Here is a 15,014-nt window from a genome sequence, read left to right on the forward strand (position 1 = left end):
GCCTACATTTCCATTGTTTGTTCAAATACAATGCTGCTTTGTGTGCTTTGTGTGCTTTGTGTGTGTGTGTGTGTGTGTGTGTGTGTGTGTGTGTGTGTGTGTGTTCAGTAGCTGGTCAATCACACACAATTCCTGTCTCACACAGATCCAAGTGTTTCACACAACAAATTGAAAAGTTTCTGAAATCAAAGACAACATTAGAAGGTTCAGACTGAAATCTCCTCAAGAACACTTGTAAACCCTTCAAGAATCATAAATGATCTCAAGTCTACAGAAACATCTCCGAGGACCTCTGGAAGCTTGTCAAGGCCCACTGTAACCTCCTCAAAGACCACTGCAATTTTCAGACCCATTGCAATAGGCTCGTTCGAGATGAACTGCGCCTCGCCTGGAAAGTAGACGAGAGCAGGCGGCCGCAGCGGGGGGCGGTGACAGAAAGCTGCGGTGAAGTCGGACAGTTTCCCGACAGTTTCCAGCAGCCTTCAGTCCGTACAGGAAGTCACAGACACACTAACATCCTGTCTGGAATGATGTCAGTTCATTAAAAAAGTGATCAGACCCATATATCAGTTTGTTTTCACCATCAGTCACACAACATGTTTTCTTAAACCTTCAAATCAGACAAATACAATCTTAATCTCTAGAATTCAACAAAAATGAGTAGTTTATCTAAAACGTCATCTTGTTGAGTCGACATCTGAACCAATCAGCTGTTAGATCAGGTGAGAGCCAGGTGGTACAGTCGGTGGAGAGCAACTGCAGCGCCTGGCTCTAAAAACTGCGGTCACCTCGCTCTCGCGGCTTTATGGCCGTCCACTTTTGTAATACATCAGAGCAAGTCGGGATGAAGTCGGACACAAAACTAACCGGCATGCATTGTGCGCCGATCGCCTGTGATCGAATTTGCGCAGGACTGGCTCATCTCAAACGAACCTAATGTTTTCAAGGCCAAGTTTAATCTTAGTAAATCAATTTAAACCTTAAATTTATGAGTCCCATTTGTGTTTAACTTGTCTGAACCAAACTACATTCAGAAAATTACAACTCATTACTAAAAGTCTCCTATCTGGAGCAAGGTATTCCAGATGTCCAGCAACAATTTTAAGCTCCTCCTGGGGGATCTTGGGGCATTCTTAGACCAGATGAGATATATAATCCCTCCAGGGTGTTCTGAGTCTGCCTTGTGGTCTCCCACCGGTTGCACATGCCCAAAAAAACCTCTAACAGGAGGTGCACAGAAGGTCTGATCAGATGTTGAGACACCTCAATCGGGCCCTTTTGACATAAAGGAGCAGCAGCTCCACTCAGAGCTCCCTCTGGATGTCTGAGCTCCTCATCCTGTCTCTAAGGAAACTAATTTCAGACAGTTGTATCTGCGATCTCATTCTTTTGGTCACTATCCAGAGCTCATGACCATAGGTGATGGTTGGAATGTAGATGGATCAGGAAATCGAGAGCCTCAACTTCTGGCTAAGCTTCCTCTTTGCCTGTATCACTAATGACGCCACACTGAAATCCATCTTGCATTTCCTTTTACCCTCACTAACTTCCTTGAGACTAACTGAAAGTCCCTCTCCAAAGCCTCCCTGAATTCCTCCCACACCTACTTTTTTGTTTGGCGACCGCTATAGCAGCAGTCTTTCTGGCCAGGTGCTGTTTCAGCAACCCCTGGGCCAACGAAGCCTGAAAATACCACCTTCTGCAGCCCGACGACCTCCTTTACTGCTGGTGTCCACCAGCAGATTCTTTGGTTGCCACAACGACTGACACCGATGACCTTCCAACCATAACTTCTAGCAGCCACCTCCACACTGGAGTAGTTTTGATCATCTGATTTGATGTTCCCAGCCTCCCCCTGGATACACGAAAAGTTCTTTGCCCTCACTACATGTCTGGGTCTACCAGGTCTGTCCGGCACCCTCCCCCGCCATCTGATCCAATTCATCATCAGGTGATGAGCAGTTGACACCTCTGCTCCTCTCTTCACCCAGGTGTTCAAGACACACGGCCGCAGATCTGATAATACAACAACAAAGTTGATCATCAATTTTTGTCCGAGGTGTTCTGGAACCAGGTACTCTTAAAATCCTCCCTATGCTGGAACATGGTGTTTGCTATGGTCGATCAGTGACTAGCACAGATGTCCAATAACAAAACATCACTGAGGTTCAGATCAGGCAGACTGTTCTTCCCGATCACCCCCTTCCAGGTTTCTCCATTGTCGCCAATGTGAGTGATGAAGTCCCCTAGTAGAACTACAAAGTCCGCAGTCAGTACCCTTTCCAGGATGCACCCTAGAGGCTCCGAGTACTCTGAACTGCTGTTTGGTGCATAAGCACAAACATCAATCAGAGACCTCCTCTCAGCTACTCATAGTCGCATAGAGGCGACCTTCTTGTTCCCCGGGGAGAACTCCAACACAGCAACTTCGGAAACAGCAAGAGCCCAGCACCTCTCCAGGAGTTTGGTTATAGAACCAGTGCTATGCATAGAGGTGAGCCCAACTATATCTACTTCATACCGCTACACTTCCTGCACCTGCTGCAGTTCTTTCCCTGCCAGAGAGAAGATGTTCCACATCCCCAGAGCCAGTTTGCAAAGCCAGGGGTCAGTACGCCTGGGTCCCCGCCCCTACCTGCTGCCCAACACACAATGCACCCAACTGCAATGCCTATCCCTGCCAGTGGGCACAGATTCCCATGGATTAAGACCTGGCCATTAGACGCTCACCAGCTGGCCTTCCTCCCAGGTCTGGCTCAAGAAAGAGACCCCAGTTTCCCTGTTCTGGGTGAGATGTTCCAGCTCATTCTCAGCTGATTTATCACGGTATATTAAATCACAATCACACAGAAAGCGTTTTGCAGGTTGCCAAATGTGAGGCGCATTACACTGCTTTTTTAAGATTGAATGCCACCAGTAAAAAAACAAACCAACAAAAAAAAAAACGCTTGTAATGCTGTTAGTAAATAGTTTGTTGGGCACAGAGAAACGGAGATCTGTGTGGGTACATGAGACCCTTAAAAAGAGGGTGGATCACAGGGAGTACCACCAGTTGGTCCAGGAGCTTCTCCTCCATGATGGTCATTTCCAGCAGTGGCGGCTGCTGGTCTTTCAAACAGGGGAAGTTCACTTTAAGTTTCCATCATAAAATGTGTCATATTGTAGCGAGGCAGTAACTTAGAAAAGGAACATTTAATTGAAGCCATTTTTTCAACCACACTCATGTCACAGAACCACAGCAACACACACCTCAAAGACTTTCAGATGGGTTTAAACACCTGAACTGTGTCGCACCGCCAGAACTGATTTTCTCTCAAAATAAGTTTCCCTGAAACGAGCAGCACCTGAACACTGGCCCAGGTAACAAACAGTGCTATATAGCAACATTCTCTGAACATTCTCAAATATTACTGAAACACACATTTATTTATATATGAATTCTGCCCTCCGCTGCTTTTGCAGAAAATGGTCTGTGATGGTCGCAATAATGCAACGTTTATGTCTTTATTTACGGTGTGTGTTGTGTGTGTACTGTACAAATGGTGTAAATGAGCTACATGGCTTATGGAAATAAGGAACTCCGGACGGCACTCTGCATTAGGTCCCAGAGGAAGCTGAACTTCGCTGGAAGTGACGATTTTGTCGCATTTATCCAATGAGCATCTTGCTTTGCTGCATAAAAAAAAACGTGCTCAGCGCTGTCACATAGGAGTGCTGGGAGGCATTCACGAGAATGTGTGACAGGGAGGTCGTGTTTGAAAACTGGTGATAAACAGCTGACGTTTGAACATCATAGACATGATGTTAAACGCATCCTAGCGCACGTTCAATGCAATGTAAATTCTTATTTTAATGTAAATTCAATAGTGCATATTTGACCATTTCTTCAATGAAATTTTAGGGGAAGTTCAGCCTCCCTTGTTGTCTCGGAGCAATCGCCCCTGATTTCCAGGCATATTTTAGGATGACTCAGGGGCAGTTTGACAACCTGCTGTCTGTCATTGGGCGTATAGCCCTGGGTATCCAGCAACAGCTACCACCAGTTTCTCCTTCATTGTTTACCAACTGTAAACTTGTTGTGACCACCACAGAAGGCCCGCCTCTCAAATCATCTGATTGGACCATGGGAAAAAAGATGACCAAAAAGAGAGATGACGTGTGGCATTTTTTTCTGCTCTGAGTTGAAGTTTTTTCAACTTGAGGAGCAGCCTAGAACGCAGAAACGTGAGGCACATCGCAACGGAAAAGCTGCGAGCAAAAAAGCTTCATTCTTATTAAAAACAATTAGAAAAAGGCACCAGCTGCTAAAACGCTTTCTGTGTGATCAGGACCTTTAGTCTGGCTCCTTCCCTGGGACAACTCTGCATTGGGAGACCCTATCAGGAGCTTTTTACCCTGGACAACGTAGCCCCCAGGGTCACAGGGACATGCACACCTCCATCATGTTATGATGGCAATTCATGGAGGGGGAAATAAAACTATATATGTATGTATTAACTTAAATTATTCTCATCTCCTCCACTATTTAGTACCAATAATTACTCAGATATTCCTAACGACGCCCATGATAAATGATGTTTTGACCTGGAGTGAGAATAAAATAAATCTTCTGGACTCTCTGACAGGTGCGGTCAGAGTTACAAACATGCCTTGAATATCTCCTTCTCTCAGCCAATCACAGAACAGATACTAGCAGAGTTACTCTACATTACGTATATGTGGTTTAGGCTGCACTGTGTGCAGGAGCACTGAAGTTTACCCACTGTGGGAAACACTAATGATGGAATTCAGACTTGATTCAGGTTTCAGCGGTTACAGTGGCAGTGTTTCTCTGGAGGAAACTGGCTCGCCATATCAAGACACAGCACACTTCCTGTGGTGGTGATGGTGGGGGGCGGGAGGGGGGTGTTCGAGGGGTGAGGCCGGCAGTCAGTCTGTCAGTGGAGCTACTGTGGAGGAGAAATCAGGACTAACTGGGAAAACGTATTATAGAAGTTAAGTGAGAGACTGAGGAACCTGAAGGAGGAGACGGAGGTGTTGAGGATAGGAGTGCAGGAGAAGAGAGGAGACTAGAGGATAAAGTACGTAAAAGAGAAGCAAGCACCAGTGAAAACTATAAGACGAGAAGAAGACACTGAAGGAGAAGAAGGCGGAGAAACATCTGACTGAACAGTTGAAGAAAAGAAGGAGAAACTGAAGAAGAGGAAGTTGGAGAAAAGAGGAGAGACACTGAATGAATCTGATTTGTGCTAAAGACACAGACGGTAAGAGAAGTCAGATTTGTGTCAGTTTATCAGAAACAATTAAAGTGATAAGGATCCATCAGACAGGAAGCTTCCTCCTTTCCTCCTCTTTAGGATGTCTCATGTCTCATGTCCACTTAGTCCTAGTTAATTTTCTTTGCTTTCTTTTACCTAAAACTTTTCTTTATAATGATCCTATTATTATATTATATCCTAAAAAGAAGAAGTCAAATGAGTGGCTTACAACACAGGAAAACACTGTGAGCTTGAACGTTGAAATTGTTTTCATTGACCCTCGATCATTATTGAACCTCAACGGTGCAACTGGGTTTTTCCGCAGTTTGTTCAGTGGTTAGACTGAAGAAGTTTAAACTCTGATTTGTCAGTCCACAGTAAGTTCAGGTGATATTCCAACAGCGCTAACCTCAGACCAGTGGCGGCTACTGGTCTTTCAAACAGGGGAAGCTCACCTGAGTCATCCTATAATATGCCTGGAAATCAGGGGTGATTGCTCTTTGACAACAAGGGAGGCTACCTGAGTAACACTGTTCCCTCTCTCTCCTCGTCCGCTCTTCAGTTTCAATGAGCTCTGCATCCATGTACGTCCGTGTACGTCCGTGTACTCCGTGTTCAAATAAATACGGGCGGTCATCAAATTCAAATGGCTCATCCAGATCCACTTGGTCAAAATCAGGTAAAAATTCAGCCATGACTACTCCAAACAGAGTAACTCTTCGCGTTTGTAAGATCACTCCAGCGGTAACTTCCTGCAATAACTCAACTCTCGTGAGACGTGAGATTTCAGAACCAGACTTGACTTGCCACAACAAACAAGTCCGAATTTATACCCGATTTTGACCAACTGGATCTGGATGGACCGTATTTATTTGAACACGGAGTACACGGACGTACACGGATGCAGAGCTCATTGTTGGCTCATTGGTTTCTACCGTTTTTTTTCCCCGTTAAAGGGGTTTTTTTGGGGAGTTTTTCCTTATCCGCTGCGAGGGTCATAAGGACAGAGGGATGTCGTATGCTGTAAAGCCCTGTGAGGCAAATTGTGATTTGTGATATTGGGCTGTATAAATAAAATTGAATTGAATTGAAATCGAATTGAAACTGAAGAGCGGACGAGGAGAGAGAGGGAGCAGTGTTACTTCGGTAGCACATATACTAAAATTGCAACAGGCAGAACAACGTGTCCGAATCCAGCTAAAGGTAAACACAGACGTTTATTTCTCCTTTCCGTTATGTTGTCGGATAATTATACTAACAATCCAAGCCTATCTGTGTGACAAAAATGCACTTTTAGTGGATGTATCTTGACGTTGTTTGATGCTGTCTGAGTGCCCTATTATTTAATATAGTGCGCGCTCACGGCCTGCAGGCAGTTCATCCCGAGCTTCGTACTGGAGAAATGTCAAATATTGAACATCCTATCACTCATTTAGACAAAAGTAGATCGGAAAATAGGGCCCAGGTTGAAAAAAAACATTAGTTCCCCTTTAATGAATAAAATTAAATTTATGTTGTTTGGGAACAAAAATGTACACACAGATATACAGATGACAACTGACAATGTTAACATTGAAAGAGTTTTGATCGTAGACGAAAAACTCCAGATCAATTACATAAGAAAAAACTGGCAAAGAGCATTGCAATCTCTATTCCTCACTTGTATAACCATATCTGCTGTACTGTGTGGAAGTTTGGGGCAACACTTGCAGCCATTATGCATCAGAAGAAAGCAATAAGGATAATACATAATATTGGGTATAAGGAACACACACACTGTTTTTAATGTCACATGCATTAAAATGTATGGATCTGGTCAAATTTGAAACTGCATTAACCATTGATCATGTTCAAAAGAAAGAATTCACTTCCAGGTAACATACAAAAAATGTTTTGTGACAGGGAGGGGGGTTATAACGTGAGAGGAAAGCTTAACTTTAAAAAACAGTGTGTTTGTACAACTAAAAAAAGTCTGTGTATTTCAGTGTGTGGGGTGGATTTGTGGAATGGGTTGGCAGATGAGCTTAAATAAAATGTAAATGTAAACCATTTTTAAAAACTGCACAAAAAACAAACCCTTGACAGGTACTGGGAATGGGAAAAGCTGTTTTAGGGAAATTTGTATTTATTTAGTATCACCAGATTTATTGTAAATAATTTGGGAATGTAATATAATTAGAAAATTGGGTTGTAAAAATGGGTTAATTGTTGTATGTAACTATATATACATGTAAGAAATTGTACAAATAATTTAAGTTAATAGAGGAAATATAAAATATTGGTGCAAAGAATTTAAGTTAATAGAAGAAAATTGAAAGAGGGGTAGGGACATATAAGTTTGACTTCTACCTACTCTTTTTTGAACATTTCTGTTTTGTTTTTTGTTTTGTTATCACAACATTGTTTTAAACTTTGGTTCGAAATACAGTAATTCATTCATTCATTCAATATAATAAATGAAACATGAATATATGAAATTAAACTTTAATATATAGAGTGAAAATTTGAATATATAGAATGAAACTTGAACATACAGAATGAAATGTGGCTATACGGAATATATAGAATAAAACTCTGAATATATGGAATTAACTTTGAACATATAGAATGGTATTTGAATATATTGACTAAAACTGTGATGAATAGAATGAAAGTTTGAAAATATGGAATGAACCTTGAATATATCTATATATAGAGGGAGAGAGAGAATACGAGTTTAAATATATGGAATGATAATATTTGTGATAAAATTGAGATTTTTAAAATGAAACTTGAGAATTCTGAGTGGATGCTGACAACTCTTCCAACTTTCATTCCATATATTCCAACTTTCATTCCATATACTCCAACTTTCATTCCATGTATTCCAACTTTCATTCCATATATTCCACCTTTCATTCTATATACTCCAACTTTCATTCCATGTATTCCAACTTTCATTCCATATATTCCAACTTTCATTCCATGTATTCCAACTTTCATTCCATATATTCCACCTTTCATTCTATATACTCCACCTTTCATTCCATGTATTCCAACTTTCATTCCATATATTCCACCTTTCATTCTATATACTCCAACTTTCATTCCATATACTCCAACTTTCATTCCATGTATTCCAACTTTCATTCCATATATTCCACCTTTCATTCTATATACTCCAACTTTCATTCCATGTATTCCAACTTTCATTCCATATATTCCAACTTTCATTCCATGTATTCCAACTTTCATTCCATATATTCCACCTTTCATTCTATATACTCCACCTTTCATTCCATGTATTCCAACTTTCATTCCATATATTCCACCTTTCATTCTATATACTCCAACTTTCATTCCATGTATTCCAACTTTCATTCCATATATTCCAACTTTCATTCCATGTATTCCAACTTTCATTCCATATATTCCACCTTTCATTCTATATACTCCACCTTTCATTCCATGTATTCCACCTTTCATTCTATACACTCCAACTTTCATTACATATATTCCAACTTTCATTCCATGTATTCCAACTTTCGTTCCATATATTCCAACTGTCATATCATATACTCAAACTACTATATATTATATTGTATTTACCTATATATGCACACACACACACACACACACACACACACGGTTCAGCTGTGTTGACATCATCACTGATTATCATGATGTGTTTGTTTTTCTGTTTTTCGCAGACTGACATCATCAGCATCATCATCATTCAACTTTCATTCTATACATTCCAACCTTCATTCTATATATTCCAACTTTCATTCTATACATTCCAACTTTCATTCCATATATTCCAACTTTCATTCTATACATTCCAACTTTCATTCTATATATTCCAACTTTCATTCCATATATTCCAACTTTCATTCTATACATTCCAACTTTCATTCCATGTATTCCAACTTTCATTCTATACATTCCAACTTTCATTCCATATATTCCAACTTTCATTCTATACATTCCAACTTTCATTCTATATATTCCAACTTTCATTCTATACATTCCAACTTTCATTCTATATATTCCAACTTTCATTCCATATATTCCAACTTTCATTCTATACATTCCAACTTTCATTCCATATATTCCAACTTTCATTCTATACATTCCAACTTTCATTCTATATATTCCAACTTTCATTCCATATATTCCAACTTTCATTCTATACATTCCAACTTTCATTCCATGTATTCCAACTTTCATTCTATATATTCCAACTTTCATTACATATATTCCAACTTTCATTCCATGTATTCCAACTTTCGTTCCATATATTCCAACTGTCATATCATATACTCAAACTACTATATATTATATTGTATTTACCTATATATGCACACACACACACACACACACACACACACATGGTTCAGCTGTGTTGACATCATCACTGATTATCATGATGTGTTTGTTTTTCTGTTTTTCACAGACTGACATCATCAGCATCAGCATCATCATCATTATAACAAAAGATGGAGATCTGGTTTTGCTGGATTTATCTCTTGGTCTTGTTCAGAAACATCTCGGCTGAACCACCACAGTACACCATCCGCCCCAGCAATGTCACCTTCGACCAGGCCCTGAAGGACTGTTCTCCTGGCGTCCTCACCACCCTCGCCACTAACCAGGAGGTCACAGATGTCCTCAGGCTTGTCTCCAAGTCTGCGTCCCCACTACAGAAGGAGTTCACCTTTTGGGTCGGACTGAGGAAGGTCAAGAAGCAGTGTGTTGTTCCTACACTGCCACTTAGAGGATTCAAGTGGATAGAGGATAATAGTCAGGACTCGCAGGTGAACCGCTGGATCAAGGAACCAGCGTATAGCTGCACTTCGGATCGCTGTGCAGCACTAAAGGGAGAGTTGGATGGATCGACGGTAACCAAGTGGGGTCTGATTTCTGTCACCTGTAAGGACAGTTACCAGTTCATATGTAAGACCCGTGTTAAACCTGCTTCACCAGAATCAGCTATACCAGAACCTACACCTGCACCACCAGAACCTACACCTGCACCACCAAAACCTACACCTGCAAAACCACAACCAGCTACACCGCAACCTACATCTGCTTCACCAGAACCTACACCTGCACCAAAACAACCAGCTACACCAGAATCTACATCTGCTACATCTAAACCACCACAACCTGAACCTAAACTTCCGAGCCAAGGACCAAAACAAGAAACTAACCTGACGCGTGAAACAGGATCTGAACTGCAGGGACCTGGTCTTGATCCTAGTTCTGAACCAGCGCAGGGGTCAGACCCATGTAAGCATCCCTCCCACGATGATTTCCGCTCCATCATTTTGGACCATGACAACATCAAAAGGATCACGGTGCAGTGCTGGCCCAATGTCTTGGTGGAGGTTCGCTGCTGGGGCTCTCCTACTGTGTGGCGGCTGCTGGACAACACCCCCGCCAACTTCAGCACCATCTGCCTGCCGTGTGAGAAAGGCTTCCAGAAAAACGCAACTGGAAAGTGTGTGGATATTGACGAGTGCAGCAGGGGCGGCGGCGCCACCTGCAGGCACAACTGCGTGAACACTGAGGGCTCCTACACGTGCTTCTGCTCTGACAAGGACGGAAAACAGCATGAAGAGGGCTCGCCAGAGTGTGCAGATACAGCGACAGGTGGTATCCTGATCCCAGTGCTAATTGCTGTGGCAGCGCTGGTGGTGCTGGTGGTCATCATCGCAGTTACAGTGAAGTGCTGCCTCATGAGGCGGTCGAAGAAACGAGCCATGAAGAAGGCGGAGAAGATGGCGATGAAGAGCAAAGAAGGCAAGGACTCCTATGGAACAGCCAATGAGAAAGTAGCGACATGAGGGAGCTGTGATTGGTTGTTTTTGGCAGTGACATCATCAGAGTGTCTTCAAAATGACTCCAGGAAGTTAGAAAAAGTTTATCTTTGTTGAAAATGTTTTCTCAAACCAGACTTTCTGAAGTGAAAATATTTTTGCAATCAAGTTTGTTTTCTGTTCCAGTGCTTCCTGTTTCAGGTAACAGGAGCTCACCTGGAGACAGGTGAAACTCTTTAACCTCATTTGCTATTTTTTTCTGATTTAAATTTAAGATTAAAACATTAGACATAAACACTCAACGTTCCCATTGAATCAGACTTTCTGGGGATAACAGAAAAGGACATTTAGAAACCTCTGGATTAGTTTTTTTTTTTTTAAAAATAAATCAAAATTAATGATTTATTATTTAAAAACTGAAGCTTTAATCAGAATCATTAATTAGTACATGTAATACATTTAATTAATAAACAGTTTATTAAAGCATAAACTAAATATTATTTTATAAATACCTGATGTAAATGTGTTTTAGAGTTCTGGAAAAACTTGTGTCAATGACTTTAAATTAAGTGACAAGAAGAGAAACATTAAATTAAATCTGACAATATTTCTGATTCTGTTTATGAGTGTTTTTATCCGTCAGGAAATTAAACTGACTTTATTAGTTGAATTTGTTATTATGATAAAATGTTTTTACTTTTTCATCAATAAAAAAAAATGTTGCTGTTTTGAATAAAGTTTCACATTTTATTTTTAAAACACAGGAAACGTGTGTTTGTCATTCATTCATGTTCAAACTATGTGGCCAAAAGTATGTGGACACCCTTTAATGTCTGGAACATTCAGCTGAGGTGGAGTGAGAGGTTTTAGTGTGGACAGAACGTGACCACAGTGTGTTTACAAAGTGGTTTCCTGAAGAGAAGAAATGTCCTGACAGGAAATGACAGCCCCCCTCAGGTCATGTGACATTATTATATGAACACGCAAGGACACAGTGTGCACTGAGATGTGAGTTTAAAACTTGGTATTATTTTTACAGATTTTATTTTAAATTTTCTGGGCGTGATGATTTTGCACAAATAATGTTTAAAGCAAGAAATAACCTGCAACCATGAAAATATTAAAAATCTGTTCCATGACGGAGAGGAGGGTTATAATTCAATGGGATTATTTAATTCAAAACTCATAGTGTGTAATAATAGAATATGTTATATTGTATTATATATATTTTATTTTTATATTATAGAATATTTTATTATATAAATAATATTCTAATATATATATAATAAAAAAAAATGATAAATATTATGTATTTTTTGTAAGGAAAAGACAGTTGTTAGTATATGCTTTTGGACTGGTTTATATTTGTAAGTCACAGGTATTGGTAGGTTATATCATATACCACAACAGGTTTCTGTAGGATAGATATTTGGTAGTTAATATTATATACATATACATAGGTTATTTTTATGGGACAAAGTAATAAGGTATAACGATGGTATATTTAGAAAAGTATAAGGTATAGGTTTATCTATAGAAGGAAGCTGTCTGGAGAAGAGGTGGAGTTTAATTAGTTTACTTCTTCTCACTCCTTTTCAAATATGTAAATCAAAGTAACTCTACACTGAAAATTGCTTTTCATTATTTGTAAATATAACTTCCTGTCTATTTTTTACACATTTGAAATAAATATCAAATATTATTATTATACTTTTTCACAGTATCTTTAAATATAAACTCAACTTTTTTATATTCAATCAATTTAATAACCAGGAAACTGCAAAAGCCTCATCGTCCTCTGTCTGTCTGTCTGTCTGTCTCTGTCTGTCTGTCTGTCTGTCTGTGTCTCCCTCCCTCCCTGTCTCTCTCTCTGTGTACCGGGGCGTCTCTCCGGTTGAACCGGATCCTCTGAAGCAGCGGCTCGTCTCTCATTATATTCTCCTGGATGAATCTCTCCATCGTCTCTCTGTCATGCAGCTGAACACCTCCTCCTCTTCCTCCTCTTCCTCCTCTTCTTCTCCTCTTCCCGCCACTCTGAGCTCTGTGGAGGACGGAGGCGGCTTCTCTCTGCTGAACGGAGCCGGTAACGGCTCGGTGTCCGGCGGCGGAGCGCCCTCGGCGGGCAGCGCGGCTCTCATCTCCTCCATCTACTCGGTGGTGTGTGTGGTCGGTTTGAGCGGGAACTCCATGGTCATCTACGTCATCTTCCGGTACGCTAAGATGAAGACGGCGACGAACCTGTACATCCTGAACCTGGCGGTGGCGGACGAGCTGCTGATGCTGAGCGTGCCGTTCGTCGTCACCGCCGCGCTGCTGCGCCGGTGGCCGTTTGGCGCCGCGCTGTGCCGCCTCGTGCTCAGTGTGGACGCCATCAACATGTTCACGAGCATCTACTGCCTGACGGTGCTCAGTGTGGACCGGTACATCGCTGTGGTGCACCCGCTGAGAGCGTCCCGGTACCGGCGACCCACCGTGGCCAAGCTGGTGAACGCGTGCGTGTGGATGTTCTCTCTGCTGGTCATCCTTCCCATCATCCTCTTCTCCTCCACCGCCCCAAACTCTGATGGCTCGGTGGCCTGTAACATGCAGATGCCGGAGCCGGAGCACCGCTGGATGGCGGTGTTCGCGGTCTACGCCTTCCTGATGGGCTTCCTGTTTCCGGTGTTGGCCATCTGCCTGTGCTACGTGCTGATCCTGAGCCAGCTGCGGGCGGTGGCGCTGCGGGCCGGCTGGCAGCAGCGCAGGAAGTCGGAGAGGAAGATCACGGTGATGGTGACGGTGGTGGTGTCGGTGTTCGTGGTGTGCTGGATGCCCTTCCACGTGGTGCAGCTGGTGGGCGTCTTCCTGCAGCGTCACGACCCCACCCTCAGCCAGCTGGCCGTCGTCCTGGGTTACGCCAACAGCTGCGCCAACCCGGTGCTCTACGGCTTCCTGTCTGACAACTTTCGCCGATCTTTCCAGAGGATCCTGTGTATGCGCTGGATGGAGGCCCCCGAGGAGCCCCTGGACTACCTGGACTACTACAGCACGGCCCTGCAGAGCCGCAGAGTCAGTCTGGACCAGAACCACCACGAGGACCAGGAGGAGGACAGGACCAGGATGTAGTCTGAGCCCTGATGGCACCACCAGGACTGGGTTTTTATGGTGTTGCTCTGTGACTGCAAATCCTGTGCAACGTCAGGTTATATCAGGTCCACCAGGATCCAACAGGGTCCATGATGGTTCACCAGGATCCATCATGGTCCATGGTGGTCCACCAGGATCCAACAGGGTCCATGGTAGTCCGTGATGGTCCACTACAGTCCACCAGGATCCACCAGGGTTCGTGATGGTCCATCAAGGTCCACCAGGTTCCATAATGGCCCACCAGGGTCCATGATGGTCCACCAGGATCCACTAGGATCCATGATGGTCCACCAGGGTCCATGATGGTCCAAAAGGGTCCATGATGGTCCAACAGGGTCCATGATGGTCCACTACAGTCCACCAGGATCCAACAGGGTCCATGATGGTTCACCAGGATCCATCATGGTCCATGATGGTTCACAAAGGTCCATGATGGTTCACCAGGATCCACCAGGTTTCATGATGGTCCACCAGGATCCATCATGGTCCATGGTGGTCCACCAGGATCCAACAGGGTCCATGGTAGTCCATGATGGTCCACTACAGTCCACCAGGATCCACCAGGGTTTGTGATGGTCCATCAAGGTCCACCAGGTTCCATAATGGCCCACCAGGGTCCATGATGGTCCACCAGGGTCCATGATGGTCCAACAGGGTCCATGATGGTCCAACAGGGTCCATGATGGTCCACTACAGTCCACCAGGATCCACCAGGGTCCACGATGGTTCACCAGGGTCCATGAAGATCCACCAGGTTCCATGATGGTCCACTACAGTCCACTAGGATCCACCAATTTCCATGATGGTCCACCACAGTCCACCAAGATCC

The 15,014-nt window shown here is 42.8% G+C and overlaps 2 protein-coding genes across 2 annotated transcripts; both read left to right on the forward strand.

The window, feature by feature from the left end:
- Positions 1 to 4,916: 4,916 nt before the first annotated feature.
- On the forward strand, positions 4,917 to 11,453 carry clec14a (C-type lectin domain containing 14A). Its single transcript, XM_049597015.1, has 2 exons — positions 4,917 to 5,264; positions 9,694 to 11,453. Exon 2 carries the CDS (start codon positions 9,737 to 9,739, stop codon positions 11,084 to 11,086), a length of 1,350 nt encoding a protein of 449 aa, XP_049452972.1. The 5' UTR covers positions 4,917 to 5,264; positions 9,694 to 9,736; the 3' UTR covers positions 11,087 to 11,453.
- Positions 11,454 to 12,943: 1,490 nt separating this feature from the next.
- Positions 12,944 to 14,809, forward strand: sstr1a (somatostatin receptor 1a). Its single transcript, XM_049595921.1, has one exon. It carries the CDS (start codon positions 13,031 to 13,033, stop codon positions 14,162 to 14,164), a length of 1,134 nt encoding a protein of 377 aa, XP_049451878.1. The 5' UTR covers positions 12,944 to 13,030; the 3' UTR covers positions 14,165 to 14,809.
- The last annotated feature ends 205 nt before the right edge of the window (positions 14,810 to 15,014 follow it).

The sequence above is a fragment of the Epinephelus fuscoguttatus genome, linkage group LG14 (assembly GCF_011397635.1).
Source record: "Epinephelus fuscoguttatus linkage group LG14, E.fuscoguttatus.final_Chr_v1".
In the NCBI taxonomy this organism is placed as follows: Eukaryota; Metazoa; Chordata; class Actinopteri; order Perciformes; family Serranidae; genus Epinephelus; species Epinephelus fuscoguttatus.

Bases quoted from the DNA above. Each gene is read 5' to 3' on its own strand.
- clec14a (XM_049597015.1), top strand. From the start codon at position 9,737: ATGGAGATCTGGTTTTGCTGGATTTATCTCTTGGTCTTGTTCAGAAAC.
- sstr1a (XM_049595921.1), top strand. From the start codon at position 13,031: ATGCAGCTGAACACCTCCTCCTCTTCCTCCTCTTCCTCCTCTTCTTCT.